The following is a 13378-nucleotide window of genomic DNA, read 5'->3' as shown; positions in this document are numbered from 1 at the left end:
TATGTATAATTGGTGTGGCACAAAAGACAAGTTGAAGTGGTTTCATAACGCTCTATTGGTTTCTATGATATCCTCACTTTCTTTATGCATATCAACTCTTCTCTAGGAGCTGCCTTGGGTCCACGAGTGGGATGAATGGAGCTTCGAGTGCTTCTTGCCAGTCTCTGAGCCATAGCTGTCGTCTTCCGGCTCGGGTTGGCCATCGCAGTCGTCGAAGTCGGACTCCTTGAGCACGCGCTGAGTCGGCATGGAAGCTGCTCTTGATAATGCTGTGGGTTTACACAGTCGACTGAGGGAGAAGCGGGTTGACGTGGGGATACGAACTTGCTTCGCGCGGGTGGTTATCGCAGCGCCAGCGTTGCGCACATTGGAAGAGAGCGATACGAAGCGTGAGCCCCACGTGGGGCCGCTCCGTGTTTTCTTCTCGGCGTATGCGATTCGCCAACGTGGTGCAGGCCTCACAGCATGCCCATTCCAGCAGTCACCGAGATCAAGGTCGTCAGGACCCACATCCTGCACAAGAATGGATGAACGCTGAGAGAGATCCGATGCTCGCGAAAACTTGGGTGCCATCCTGGCTTCGAGGCGGCAAAACGGGAAGTGACCAAAAGACTCCAGTTCGACATGGGTACGAGATGCTTCACTAAAATGTCGAACACGCAGCCACCAGTAGAGAGGTGCTCACCACGGGAAAACCGTTGCGAGGAATCGTCAGTGCAAGAAACTGGTCGTGACGAACAAGACGTAGTTCCTGACTGGCAGCCAGCAACTGTGGCAGTGACGTAAGAGCTATACATGTAGACATGCAGGGCGGAACGAGCCAAGTTCGGTAGAAAAGTACGCCAGGGGCGTCTTGGAGTGCTGGGGCCTAAGTTGTCATTGCTATCGTAAGTACTGCCGAGCGGTGGGATAGGCTTTCAAAGTAGAACTGTTCGAATATCAACAGAATCTTTTGATTGTCGCGAATACATTATGACGAAACGGGATGGAGTGCTAACAATCCGCCGGACACAACCCATCCCGTTAGAGCCCCGCGTTTGGAACTGCGAAGAATTTGGACTCCACGTGTTCAGCTCGTCGTGGCACCTTTGAATGTATTTGGCTCTCAACGTTTTTTTTACATGAAAGCGCAACTCATCGACAATCACATGTTATAGCTTATTCTTGCTGCAGGGGGCTTTTGCGTATTATCTAGCTAGCCTCGAATTTCCGAAGCTGGTCGTACACCTGTCGAAGCGGTTGTGTTGCCTCTTGATTCTCCGGGAAGAAGCTCAGGAAGTGTCCGAGCTGTCGAATCCACGGAAGCAGCAAACGTGGGAAGGCAACAACGTCACTATCGCTTCTTGCATCGCTGACGAATGACCGGAAGACCTCGTGGTTGAACACGACACCATAGGCCAAGTCGGCTAGTGCCAGGCTGTGCCGCACTGCATTCCCGCGCACGCCGTACCATACCAGCTCGTCCGTGATGTAGTAGAAGTCGAAGTACAACGCCCGATACGACTGCACCAGCTGATAGAGATCGTCCCTGTTGGATGTTGTTTGAACATTCTCCTCTTCGTCGAAGGTCTGCATAGCTGCGTGGGTGAGATTTCGAGGGCTCAGAGGCGACGCCAAATCCAGCGCATTCTCGAGATCATTCAAAATTTCCGTCAGCTTTGGTGCCGAGGATGACTGACCAACTGAGTGCTTTGCTGATACTAATGTCTTCTCGTGGTACGATATCAACCATTTCCACGTGTACTGGTAATTCTGTACCGTCGGCAAAGTAAAGGTTAGAGATATACGCATTCATTAGCAGGTTGAAAGCACAATACTTACCTGAAGAAACTTCGCAACGATATCCTCAAGTGCCGAAATGGGGTAGCTCTCACTAATATTTGGTGGGATGTAGAAGCTCGCGACGTTACTGTAGCAGACATTCAAGACGTTAGAGTGGGGAAAAAACTCAGGAAAACACTATCCATGTCGTACCTGCAGGTGAAGCAGAGCGTCACTTGATAGTGCTCTGCGAACTGTTTGATGTTGTACAGTGTCACGTGCTCCTTCACGCTATGATCCCAAAGCTGGTGATGCTTCCACAGCGCCGCGACGTCCGGTTTCACTCGGAAAACTGCAACACTCTGCGGCTGGATAGTCACTAGTAGCGTGGATCTTCGACCAGCACACACCCCATGGTCAAGCAAGTCAACCGTGGCAGCACCTGGCTGAGTCAAGGTATCGTCAATCGCCAAGCTGAAAAACATGCTGTCGTTCCTCAATGCAAGCCGCGCATACGAATCACTCTTGGTGTTGCGTACAACAAGATACTTCTGGGTTTCATCGGCAGCTTTCGTAGACAGCTCAGGGCTTGAGAGCGTTGATTCCAGCATCGGAAACACTAAGCCAAGGAACGTGGGCTGGGCCGAGAAATACGTTTCTCTCTGCAAAGGAGACTGGTTGGTTTCACCATTGGCAACATTAACCATAAGTTGAGGCTGGCTGCAGATGGCGCGGATAATGACTGTTTCCCTGAAGTCTTTCACCAAACGACAGCTCACGTAGACTTCGATCTCACGCACCCACGGTTCATTCACCTCGACGTCCGACACGACTTCGTTCGCTGCCGAGGGAAGAATCAATTGCCTCGGCTGGGGGCGGAAATGCAAAAACACTTGCATGCTTGCATGGGCACCTAACGTGACCGTGGTGACCTCATTGAATGACATCGGTGAGACCGAAAAGCTGACCTCTTGTGGCCGTGCGTTAGTCGACAGAATGAAATCGAGGCTCAACCCAGACGAGTTTTCGATCACGATCGAGTGGTTTTGGTACAGCTTGTAGTAGTACACCTCACTGAAATCGATCATCAGTCGCTGAGCACCGCCGGCAGAGATTTCTGGAGGCATCTCGATACTAGAGCGGCGTGAACGCTTGGGGCTGCCATGATTCGATACAAGCACGCGGAACAAGTTCGTCGCAGAATCTAATCCGGACGACATTCCACGTAACGAGTTCAGGTCCGCGATGACTTCCAATCTGACGTGTATCACCTTCAGATCGGACGGGTTCGCTAGGTTTTGTAGCACCATGAATGTCGAGTACACTCCCACTACTCCCCGAAGGAAGTAGAGAACCACACTCTGATAACTATGCGCTCGATCTAGTGTACCTCGTTCACGGCTAAGCTGCAACCACGACCGAGCATTCTTGTCGACAAGTGTTAGACGATACTCGACGGAATCAAGTCCTGGATCCGCAGCACTAGCGGCACTGTAGAGGCTTTCGATCGTAATCTCCCACTCCACTTCTCCACCATTACGAACGGTATGCTGCCCCACATCGATCAAATAACGCGTATTTTCTAGTGACGAATACTCTGCCGGTGTGCAGCCACGAATCGTCAAGACGGGAAGATGATTTTTACGTCCCACAGCGCCTGAACGGATCGATGAGATGTCAAACTCTTCGAAATTATCTAGTCCAGATGATTCCGTCTGCTCGAAAAGCTCGTCCTCCAAGTGCGTCTCTAATGTGGGCCCGGGGTACAGCTTCCGGGACTGCGCCAGTCGCTTATTACGGGCCTCAAAAGCTGCAGTAATTAGTGTTTTGTCCAGGACCACACTCCCTTGTTTCGCAGCGTCACCTGCTGAGCTTTGCTGCTGCAAAACTAACAAAACATCAATTTCGGTTGATACTCCGGCGTCCAGGCTGGAGTCTGCATCTCGCACAGTTAGGAACATGTGGTTCTGCCCACTCTCTTCTGTAGTTGTTTCTGGTCCATCCGCATCCCATGAGTTGCTTCGCCAGCTTGGGTGGTGGCGCATCTTGTGCAGTGCTGCTAATTTCGGCGTTGACCTGATATCACTACCTTCACGGAATGGAGTCGCACTTAGGGAAGGAGCTGACGCTTCCTCGAGATGCACAGTGACCTTCACCGACTCACCAGGAGCAATTATACCTGACGAAGGAACTGCTATCGCTTGGATCCATTCACTCATAGCGCACATGTCCGACTCTGTCGAACCCTCAACGAGACACAACCCGGGTTGGTACATCGAGACTGGGTTGATAACGAAATTCAGAACCTCCACGGTTGACGGATTCCTCACCCAAAAACATTCAGAGGAGTTCCGTAGCTGATGCACAACAGAGGCAGCTCCAGGTAGCGTGACCGGGGACGAGTCTCTGCTAGCCCCAGTTTTCGACTTTAATGATGGCGGTAGTTGGTCAAGCGGAATATCTGCGGGGATCTCTGTCGCTGTGGCGAAAAAGTGAAGGCTGGACGCCGACAGCAAGAATGTTTTGCCTGGCAACAGCTTTCCTTTCACGTGAATGTCTTCACGTTGTGCAGCATCTTTCATATTTTGGATACTGATGTCAAGCCAAACTCGTCCCAAATCAAGAATTTCCGATGTAGCTCCACTGCTCCCAGTCGACCACGTGTCAGCCGGAAGGCGAGCAGAAGGAAGGACATGACACACGACACGAATATCCACCGATTCACCAGGTGCTATGACGAGCGAACTCAACGGCGTATTGGCTGAACGCAGCATAAGTAGCAGCTCAAAGGTTCTATAATACGTAAGTGCAACAGTTAGGACCAGTGTAACAACAAATAATACGAAAAAAAAACCACTTACCGCTCGAAAGCGCTGTGTGTTTGCGAGGAAATCTTGACATTCAATTCTTCGTCGTACACATTTCGAAGCGAGAACCAGAAACTGGCACGGTGGGGAGGCGCTTCCTGCGGCGTCGGTACAGTGACCGGAGGAAGAAAAGCAACGTGATGGTTTTTTGGCTCTGCTGCTTCCACCCCATGGTCTGAGCTTTCAGGATCTACCGCCAGTTCTGCGTAACTTGAAATAATCTCCGCTCGAACTAGCACATCCTCGTGGTTGTGAGGGTTGCACAAGTTAAAAAAGCGAAGTGGAAACTCGTGCGCGCCTGCTGCCAAAAACTGTCGCGATAGGTCGCATTAGATTATCAGTCCAATCCTCTAGACGACAATTTACAAAGCAATATATACAACGTACCTCTGTCGTCCGCACCAGCTCCATCTCAAGTATACACGATGCCCTAGGCTGTACTTTCCAAGCGCTCCAGTGAGGAGCCTCCACATTTTTCAAGGACTTATCAGCATGTAGCGCCAGCATTCGGAGTGAAGGAACACGAAGCCCCGACTCGGGATTTACGCCATCGTTAAACTGGATACGGTTGCCGTCACGAACGTTGAGCACATGGATGCAAGCTGGTAAATTGGCGATGACAAAGGATACTGCCACGTCAGATACGTTCCTTACACAAATCTGGAACGTTGATGATTTCCAGCCGATGCCATAACCAATCTTTCCCAAAGAAAAGCATTTTTCAGCAATCTGAAATCGCGGTTCACCGTAACATCCCGAGATGTTTACAACTTTCAGCGTGCAAGCCTCTTCGGCATCCGAACCATTGCCACTCTCAAAACTCTGGATACCAACCATTCCCCGTAGTGGACACAACTTTCCACTCTCGATCGTATCAACAGGTAACGGCACAGTCGCAGCAATGGCTGCAAAGCGAAACGATAGCGAGCACGAACTTTTTGCCTCCAACGAATACGACTCACCGTAGAAAATAGATGACTGATGACTCCGCGGTGTTATCCCAGGTGGTTGAGTGTGGAGCCTTCTAGCACTGTCGGTCGAGGTGGATCGTGCCATCAACTCGTCTTGCTCTGTAATTGCCGTGGCAATCTCTCCTCCGTGTTCACGTTTCCATTCGAACGTCAAGGGAAGAGTACTCAAGGGACGCACCACCATAGCTTGATCAGTAGTGTTCGTGAGCATGAGGGTCTTCGAATTAGGTTGCATTTTTTCTGATTGCTGCCCTGCCGTTCCATGCTTCACTTCAAAGAAAGATCCATTATCGTTCTCGCCATAAATCCGATATTTACGACTTGTGGGTTCGCTTTCGCCTCCGGATGAAGACATGCTATCCGTTAACTCATCCTCAAGCTTAATCACGTTGACAAGCCCGAAATCAACAGTTTGTAGCAAAGACGGTTCTTGAGTTGCCCCGTAAGAAAATACATCGACTCCCAGTTCTTGGCTTCGATTCTCAGTAATTGCACTCGGAATTTCGCATCGCAATGCGCCGTTATCCACAAAGAGAACGACATCAACGAAGCTAACTTTTCCCGGGTAATGGATGTTTTCCACCATGATACGACGTCGAAATAGACCATTCGTGTACGCCATCATTCGAAACTCAATAATTCCGATCTCACCGGCAGGAATCTCACCCTTTTCGTGCTTCAGCGAAATGTGAAGTGCATCATCATCATCCGAGTAACCCTCCGTAGCACTTGTCACGAAAAGGCGGTATCTCAACGGTAAGGCCTTGCTCATGTTGACCAATTCAAAGCGACCTTCGTGCGTTTGGCACGTTTGCGTTCGTCCGCTGTTGTATTCCACACCAAAGTCGATCAATGACGGCGTCACTCGAGCAATACTGGCACCGGCTACACCGACAAACTTAACAGTAAACTCAGCCAACATCTCACTTTTCTCGTCTTCTACTGAGTCCTGGATAGTTTGTAGTCCAAACAGCTGAACGCGAATACCACCAACGAGATCTCGTGTCGATCCTGTTTTGATTGCATCTGACGATAATCGCGGACGAATTGCCACGTACAGATCAATGGATTGGTTTCCTTTCATCGTAACATGCGTCGCTTCACGATGCAGGCGTGCGTCTTCATAGACGTAGCACTGCGTCTTCAGATTCGACGAAGCACAAATAACCAAAGTGTCTTCCACCTGACTCTGCAGCGTAATTTTGTGCACTTTGCTGAATCTGAGCGAGACATTGGGACTGTCCACAGCCGTGTCTTGCATTTCCGGTGTAACGTAGCATGGACCCAGATTAAGAACTTCCAGCTGGCCTGTCGATTGCGTGTCCAATTCAGGTATCCGAACATACACCGGTCGTGTAATGCGAACCGACATCGCCAACACGGACGTGTCGAGTCGATCTCCACTGAGATTTCGCAAGACAATTTGCTCAGTGTGCTGTCCAGGCACGCTGCCCTTGTAAACAAATGCAGCTTTCACGGAGGACCTCGCCTCCACAGTTCCAGTTGCGCTTTCAAATGTCATATCGCCACCAACGAGCAAAGGAGAAACGGTTGACGATGCGCTCACGCTACCTTGATCACGAGACCCAGCCAGCAAAAGGAACTGGAGAGCTTGATGCGACCTGTTGTGAATAACAACCTCGCCCCTCACATCCTCACCTTGCTGGTGTTCACCCAAGTTAAGTGTGTCCTTCTCAAAACACAGTGACCGCTGAACAGCCTTAACCATAGCGACGCCCACGGACGACGCCGGAGTCCGCGTAGTCACATCGATATTCTCCCCTGACGACAAGTTGCTTGGGTAGTAGAAAAAATCAATCTGTCCAGCATTCAGTTCCGCGGCTTCAGATACGCTCTCCAAAATCGATCGGCTCACACAAGACGCCAGAGGTGTCGACGATGCGAAGCCCGCATCACTTGTAAAACACCACTTAAAGTTTAAGTTTACTGTGCGATCGGGAGGGATATTCAATTTTAGCGGAAGCATAGCTCGCAGATCAGCGCTCTCTGTGGCCCCAGAAGTTGTCATCTCACCAGCTATCAAGAATTCGTGAGGAACAACCTCACACGTCAGAGCCAGCACATTTCGAAACGTGCCCGCTGGATTCCATACCACCTCCACAATCCCCGAGCCCTTGTATGAAGGAGATCCAAGCGACAGAGTCACTTTCCAACCACGGGTATCAGCTGGAGATTCTTCCGCGGACACCAGCAGGTTTGAGCTCGTTGGGGACACACCCAGCTGATCAGGGGCAATATCCAAATTCAGGTTTCGAGGTGTCTTGCCAGAATCAGGGATTTTAATAGTCAGATTGCGACGTCGCTCCACTATGGTAGAGTCACCACCAGGTGGCCCAGCTAGTGACGGTATAACGTCATCGTAACGTGATATGGAGCCCCCACTACGTTCATGTGGTTTCCTTGCACGACTCTCCATCGAATTGTCGGCCACTATAGGAGGCATTACACTAGTATTCGGGTGCGGAGGAAGCACAGACGGAGGCTTTCGGCCGACGGCACGGCAGAATGCGCTTTCCCCAGCAGGAGTCCGCGAGAAGATTTCTGCATTGTACTGAAGCTCCTTGACCACATCCTTATTTTGCTGCTCAAACAGGAGAAACTTTCCAACCCCTACTACAGGAGTAGCATCCCGACGCAGTAGACGCTTTTTCATCTTCTGGGTTTGGCGAGCTCCGCCCTTATCACCGTCTTCTCGTGGCGAGGTATCACCAGACCTCAGAGGGCAAAATATCGCATAAGCCACAACTCGCCCGGTTGCCTCAGCTCCAAGCGAGAAGTGCAAAGTATTGGTGCTGGACGACACCTGCCCGCTTTTCGCATCGATGATGGGTTTGTCGGAAAGCCTTGATCGTCGCCGTCGTGAATGCGAGCTGGATTCTGACTCGGACATTTCCGAGTCGCTATTGGCACTATCATACGGATCAAACTCTCCCACCTCGCTGCTTTCTCCAGATCTGCCTGTCACTTCTGCGTCACTATCTGCTGGAGTCCCTGGTACTTCTTTTGGAAGTTGTTCACCTGATAACAATGCCTTAACCTGCGAAATTTTGGCGTTCAATTTGACAATCTTGTCCGTCTTCTTTTTCGTAATCGCGATTCGCAACTTGTGCTCCAATTTCTCCAACTCCTCGTCCAACTTCTTCTCCTGCGCTTGAGTAATAACCGTAGCTGGTGATTCATCGACTGAGAAATAAAACGTTGGCCGCAACGTAGGAACCGTGAAACTTGGATCCAGCTGGATCACGTATTCGCGCTTTTTGCGGCTAGTGTTCCGGACAACGATCTTCACATCGTCCGTCTTCTCACCTACAAGACACTTTCCGAGCGAAATTGTTTGACCTAAACAAAGGAAAATAAACACAACTTCGGGTTAGTAGTCCAAAATCCAAAACAAAAGCCATGATGGCAAGTACCTGACTGTAGAAGTTTGAACGTTTCGCGTTTGACTACCTTCGCCTTGATAGTGACTGAGACGGAATTCTCAGGATCTTGAACGTTGATAATCTTCAGCTTTTCTTCAAAGGGACCAGCCAGAGTTGGCTGAAATTGAAAGCAAATCTCTTTTGTGCCGAACGCCTTCACCACTCCAACTTCGCCTTCCTTGATCTGTAAGAAACCTGAAGAGATTGAGCCAGTTTTCTCCACACTGTACACTAACGGGGTGGCAGACATGTTTTGGACAACTAGTCGTTTCGAGCTCTTCGAAGACGTAGTGATGCGCCCGAAATTGATGTTCTTCTGGTTCACATTCATGATAGAGCGGCATACTCGACTCTTGAGCAGCAACTCTCTGACTGAAGAGCGAGTATCAAACGGATGCTTTGACGCAGCCCATACTGGTTTGTCAAGCTTCCCTCCATCCGTGACGGCTTTCTTGTTCCCACCAGGTGGAAGTGTAATCATGATTTTATGCTTTTCTACTCGTGTCTTCGCGATATCCTTGGGGACTGCTGTCTGGGAAGCCACCGGGCTAAATACAGCGACAATACGTTGACGCGATTTCGCCGGAATGCGCACGTTGCGTTCTTTGTTGGAGCTCAGCAACACTAACTTTTTCTCGGCGAAAAGAGTCTGTAGGCGCTTCGTGCGTTCTCGAACCATCGCTACGATCTCTTCTTCTTTTTCCTTGGAAGGGAGAGAGCTGTGGCTGTATGCATCACATTCTGAACGAGACTTCGAGAAAAGCTCCAACAGAGATGCAACCTCTTCCGAAGAACTCCCATCCGCATACGAGGTCGCATGTGGCAATAATGAACCATATAAGGAACCCTCAGGATTCCTTCTCTCGTCTACCGTCGCATGCGATGGATTTCCTCTGCTTTCTGAAGCACCAGCACTGTGCTGCTCTTGGCGACCTCTGTCAGTCTCAAAATGCTGAGTAGAAACCGACCTGGGTATGCTACTTGCGCCTGGTGACGCCGTTGATGAATGGCCAGTTGAAATCGCCGTCAGTTTTTTCGTCAAAAGCTCTCGAAGTGCCGTCGATTTCCCTCGTTTCACGGTCGCTTTCCCCTCCATTAGCTCCGACACGCTGCCAAACGATCTGCGTCTGCGGAGAGGCCGTCCCGCAGCTGACTGGCTTATTTGCGTGGAAGCATTACTAGGAGTGCCACTTCCGACACTACCCTGCGAGGTCGTAGATTTAGAAGACGATGATCGACGAGCTTCACCCACTTCTTCATAGTCCCCGTCTTTATCCAAAGCTTTCGATGGTTTTGACACATCGCCGAATGTTTGCTTGATGCAATACAAGCGTACTTTCGATGGAGCAGAGCTTTGTATGTTCAAGTGAAGCGGGGCATTCGTGATATTCTCCAAATCAAACACTTGAATTCCGACCGAATTGATTGCCACGTGCTCAAAATTCAGGAACGCGGACCTTGACTGGGTCAGTAGCTTGTAAAACAACGAGTGGTAGATCACGTGATGAGCATCCATATTGCTGGAACGGACGCAAATCTGCGGAATGTTGCTCTTGTTCTTCATGTTGATAATGGAGATGAGTCGAGAGTAGTTGGGATTCGTCTTGCGCGGAATAATTTCAATCTTGAGCTCGGTGGACTGTTTTGGACCAAGCATCATGTCGTCATTGGGCACCGTCGAAATCACTTTGGATGTGACCAATGGTTTTACAACCGTCGGCAACTCGGAATGATTAGTTAGCATACATGAACTGCTCTTCAGCTCTCCAATGTTACAATCTCCCAGGTGCAATATGGAAGGCGACACCGTTACCATTGAGGTGCACGTGCGAGCACGAATGTGAATCGATTTTCCCAGAGTGCGGTCATACACTCGTGACTGAACTTGTTGCCACGCGCCTTGCATCAAAAAGCATCGGAACGACATCCGAAAGGTTTGCTTTGTCAGACGAGCAGCCTTGAGATCCACAGCATCTGAGTTCTCGTTATACAATCCTTCCAAGTTGGTGCTGGGTACCGGCGTGTACCATATTAAAATGGTTCGCTCAACACCAGGAGGCAAATCAATGGTTTCAACGAGGAAATTGGACGCGCTGTTGTCATCAACAGGGACGGTCTGACGCTTTCGCGTGTCGGTTCGAAGAGTTCGTTCGGGGGAAGACCGCGGACTGGTCACGCAGAAACAGACAATAATTAGATAATGTCTGGAAAAAAAAAACAATACCACTGAGAAGTCTACCTGTCCACACCACTGTCGTAAGCGAGACCTCTCACTCGAGACGAAACCTTGGAGGACTTTTTTCCTTTAGTCCGAAAGGTTTTCTTTCGCAAGTCTGCGCTTCCTCTTGATCCCCGCATCTTTGGACTTCCAAGAGGACTTTCAGGCAGTGTACGAGGCTCCCTATCAAACTCAAAGTCGTCATCTAAATCGTCACCATCGCCCATGGGATTCTCCTCAAAAGAGTTTCGCTTTGTTTGCTGAAATTCTTCCTCGTAGAAGTCCCCCTGTCACAACAGTAAGTATGCCCACATTTCATTAAGCTGTTGAAACATGCCAACAGCCAAGCGCACTAACCTCGTTGTCATCGGCCTCCTCATCACTGTCCAGTGCGAAGGTGTCCATGTTTGAGAAGGGCATCGATGACTTCGCTCTGTCAGGGGATAACGATCCCTTCAAACTCGCCCCGTCGTTGGAATTAGTGGGAGAAAGGAGCTCTTCGGTACGTGGGGCTCTTGAAACACGCGACCGGTTCTGCTGTAGCTTGAGCTCGAACGTGACTTCCTTGGGTCGGTCGCTAGTCAGCTCCACATGCAAGGCCACCTCCGTCATATTCCTCATCAAAATGACTTTAGAACTAGCAATTCCAGTGTAACAATCTCCAAAATCAAGTCGGCTTCCGCTCCTCAGATAAGAACCATCCGTCTCTTTAATCGACAGTCCCTCTCTAATTGCACAAGTGACACGAATGTTATGCGTGAATAGACAACGGTAGTTGACCCAAACGCCTCAGCTTACCTGTGATGCTCTTGATTCGTAATGGCATGGATCCTGAGAGTCTTGACGTTTCTGGAGTCATGCAGATTGTGCGCCTGAATCTCGAAAAAGCGCTCTCCAATCTGTACGCCACGCAAGCAGGTAGCCACAGCATGCGGTAAATACCAATGTGGATTAGCCACTGTCCCCTTCTAAAGCACACTTACATCTGTAGGGCGATATGTGACGCGAATCCGCACATGTCCATAGGCAGCAGCTTGAAGGGTTTTGTCGCCAATAACGTATCCAGAGTTGTAGTCCGTACACACAAGCAGTTCGCTGTTCTCATTCCACGGCGTCATCGGTGACACGAGTTTGAACAATAACGGGATCTCCGAGCGGTTCCACACCGTGAAATCCTTGACGAACGACCCTCCTGGCACACAATCATCAAAATGCAGCTCCTTGACATCCAGTCGTAGCAGTGAGCGGCACACTTGAGCTTGTAGCGGCACCAGCATCTCTGGAATTGGCAATCTACTCGTAACACTGCCGTCAATGAATGACGGCTGTAGGATTAGTCGCCCTGATAGCACGAAGCACGATGTTTCACTAAGATGCGCGCGCTCTTCCTCCGACGAATCCCCGGCCGCAACGTACGTTGAGCTTCCAGATGCATTATGCTGCGGCGTCAGGTTGGTACACATGGAGAACATGATTCTCTTGGTCTCCTTGGGCCCCAGGACAATCTCGTCCACTTTTCCAATGTGGTTGAAAAGCTCGTTGTAGCCCTCACACAAATAAACGTTCTCGGCACAAAGAGCGGCCTTGGACGACGAGCGTAGCACTGAGAACGGTACGTGGTTGAACTCATCAGAGGCTACAGCGCGGTCCTTCTCCTGCTGTAGCTCGCGTTGCATGATGCTAACATTCTCGTTCTCGAGTTGAAAGCTCCATTGGCTGCTCTGGAAAGGCTTGCGCAGCTCCGCACGCAGCTGAAGCTTGAGCTTGCGCGGCTTCTGGTTCGTCACCTCGAACACGAAGATATCCGATAGGTCATTCAGGTAGATCTCGCCCAAGCCCAGCAGCTCACCCTTGCCACCACGATACTCGACGCGGCTCTGCTCAGCCTTGCTCAGCATGGCCACGACTACGGCGGGTGGCAAGTGCGGAGCAGGTACATTAGCAGCCTGTGGACGACCTCCAGTAGCAGCGTCAGTGTCGCCTGGGGCCGGCGCAGGCGCGGCCTCCCCTACGCGCTTCTTCGCCATGAGGTTCCGCAGGTCAATTGCGGATTGGAGGGCGGTTAAATACGATATAACCAAAAACTTATTTGAGCATATGATTGGATGAATTGGATAT

General features: G+C 50.3%; 2 protein-coding genes across 9 annotated transcripts; both read right to left on the bottom strand.

Annotated features, from left to right (window-relative positions):
* Positions 1-25: 25 nt before the first annotated feature.
* PPTG_10109 (hypothetical protein) lies at positions 26-775 on the bottom strand. Its single transcript, XM_008905377.1, has one exon. It carries the CDS (start codon positions 571-573, stop codon positions 103-105), a length of 471 nt encoding a protein of 156 aa, XP_008903625.1. The 5' UTR covers positions 574-775; the 3' UTR covers positions 26-102.
* Positions 776-887: 112 nt separating this feature from the next.
* On the bottom strand, positions 888-13333 carry PPTG_10108 (hypothetical protein). Of its 8 annotated transcripts, XM_008905369.1 has the most exons (10): positions 12244-13333; positions 12059-12159; positions 11618-11987; positions 11282-11547; positions 9034-11210; positions 5016-8959; positions 4623-4939; positions 1975-4554; positions 1822-1909; positions 888-1752 (listed from the first exon to the last, which is right to left on the bottom strand). In XM_008905369.1, the coding sequence occupies exons 1-10, from the start codon at positions 13285-13287 to the stop codon at positions 1192-1194; spliced, it is 11448 nt and encodes a 3815-aa protein (XP_008903617.1). In that variant the 5' UTR covers positions 13288-13333; the 3' UTR covers positions 888-1191. The 8 variants fall into 8 exon arrangements, with proteins under 8 accessions (XP_008903617.1, XP_008903623.1, XP_008903624.1 ...); XM_008905375.1 differs by having other exon boundaries at positions 12059-13333; XM_008905376.1 differs by having other exon boundaries at positions 11618-12159.
* Between the last annotated feature and the right edge of the window lie 45 nt (positions 13334-13378).

The sequence above is a fragment of the Phytophthora parasitica genome (assembly GCF_000247585.1).
Source record: "Phytophthora parasitica INRA-310 unplaced genomic scaffold supercont2.20, whole genome shotgun sequence".
Classification (NCBI taxonomy): domain Eukaryota; phylum Oomycota; class Peronosporomycetes; order Peronosporales; family Peronosporaceae; genus Phytophthora; species Phytophthora nicotianae.
This window is presented reverse-complemented; position numbering and strand designations above follow the sequence as displayed.

What these genes read in the sequence shown, in the direction of transcription:
- PPTG_10109 (XM_008905377.1), bottom strand. Translation starts at nt 573, where the DNA reads ATGGCACCCAAGTTTTCGCGAGCATCGGATCTCTCTCAGCGTTCATCC.
- PPTG_10108 (XM_008905369.1), bottom strand. Translation starts at nt 13,287, where the DNA reads ATGGCGAAGAAGCGCGTAGGGGAGGCCGCGCCTGCGCCGGCCCCAGGC. An exon ending in TCACATATCGCCCTACAGAT is followed by an intron (nt 12,160 to 12,243) that starts GTAAGTGTGCTT and finishes CGTGGCGTACAG; the next exon opens with ATTGGAGAGCGCTTTTTCGA. An exon ending in TACGACAGTGGTGTGGACAG is followed by an intron (nt 11,211 to 11,281) that starts GTAGACTTCTCA and finishes CTGCGTGACCAG; the next exon opens with TCCGCGGTCTTCCCCCGAAC.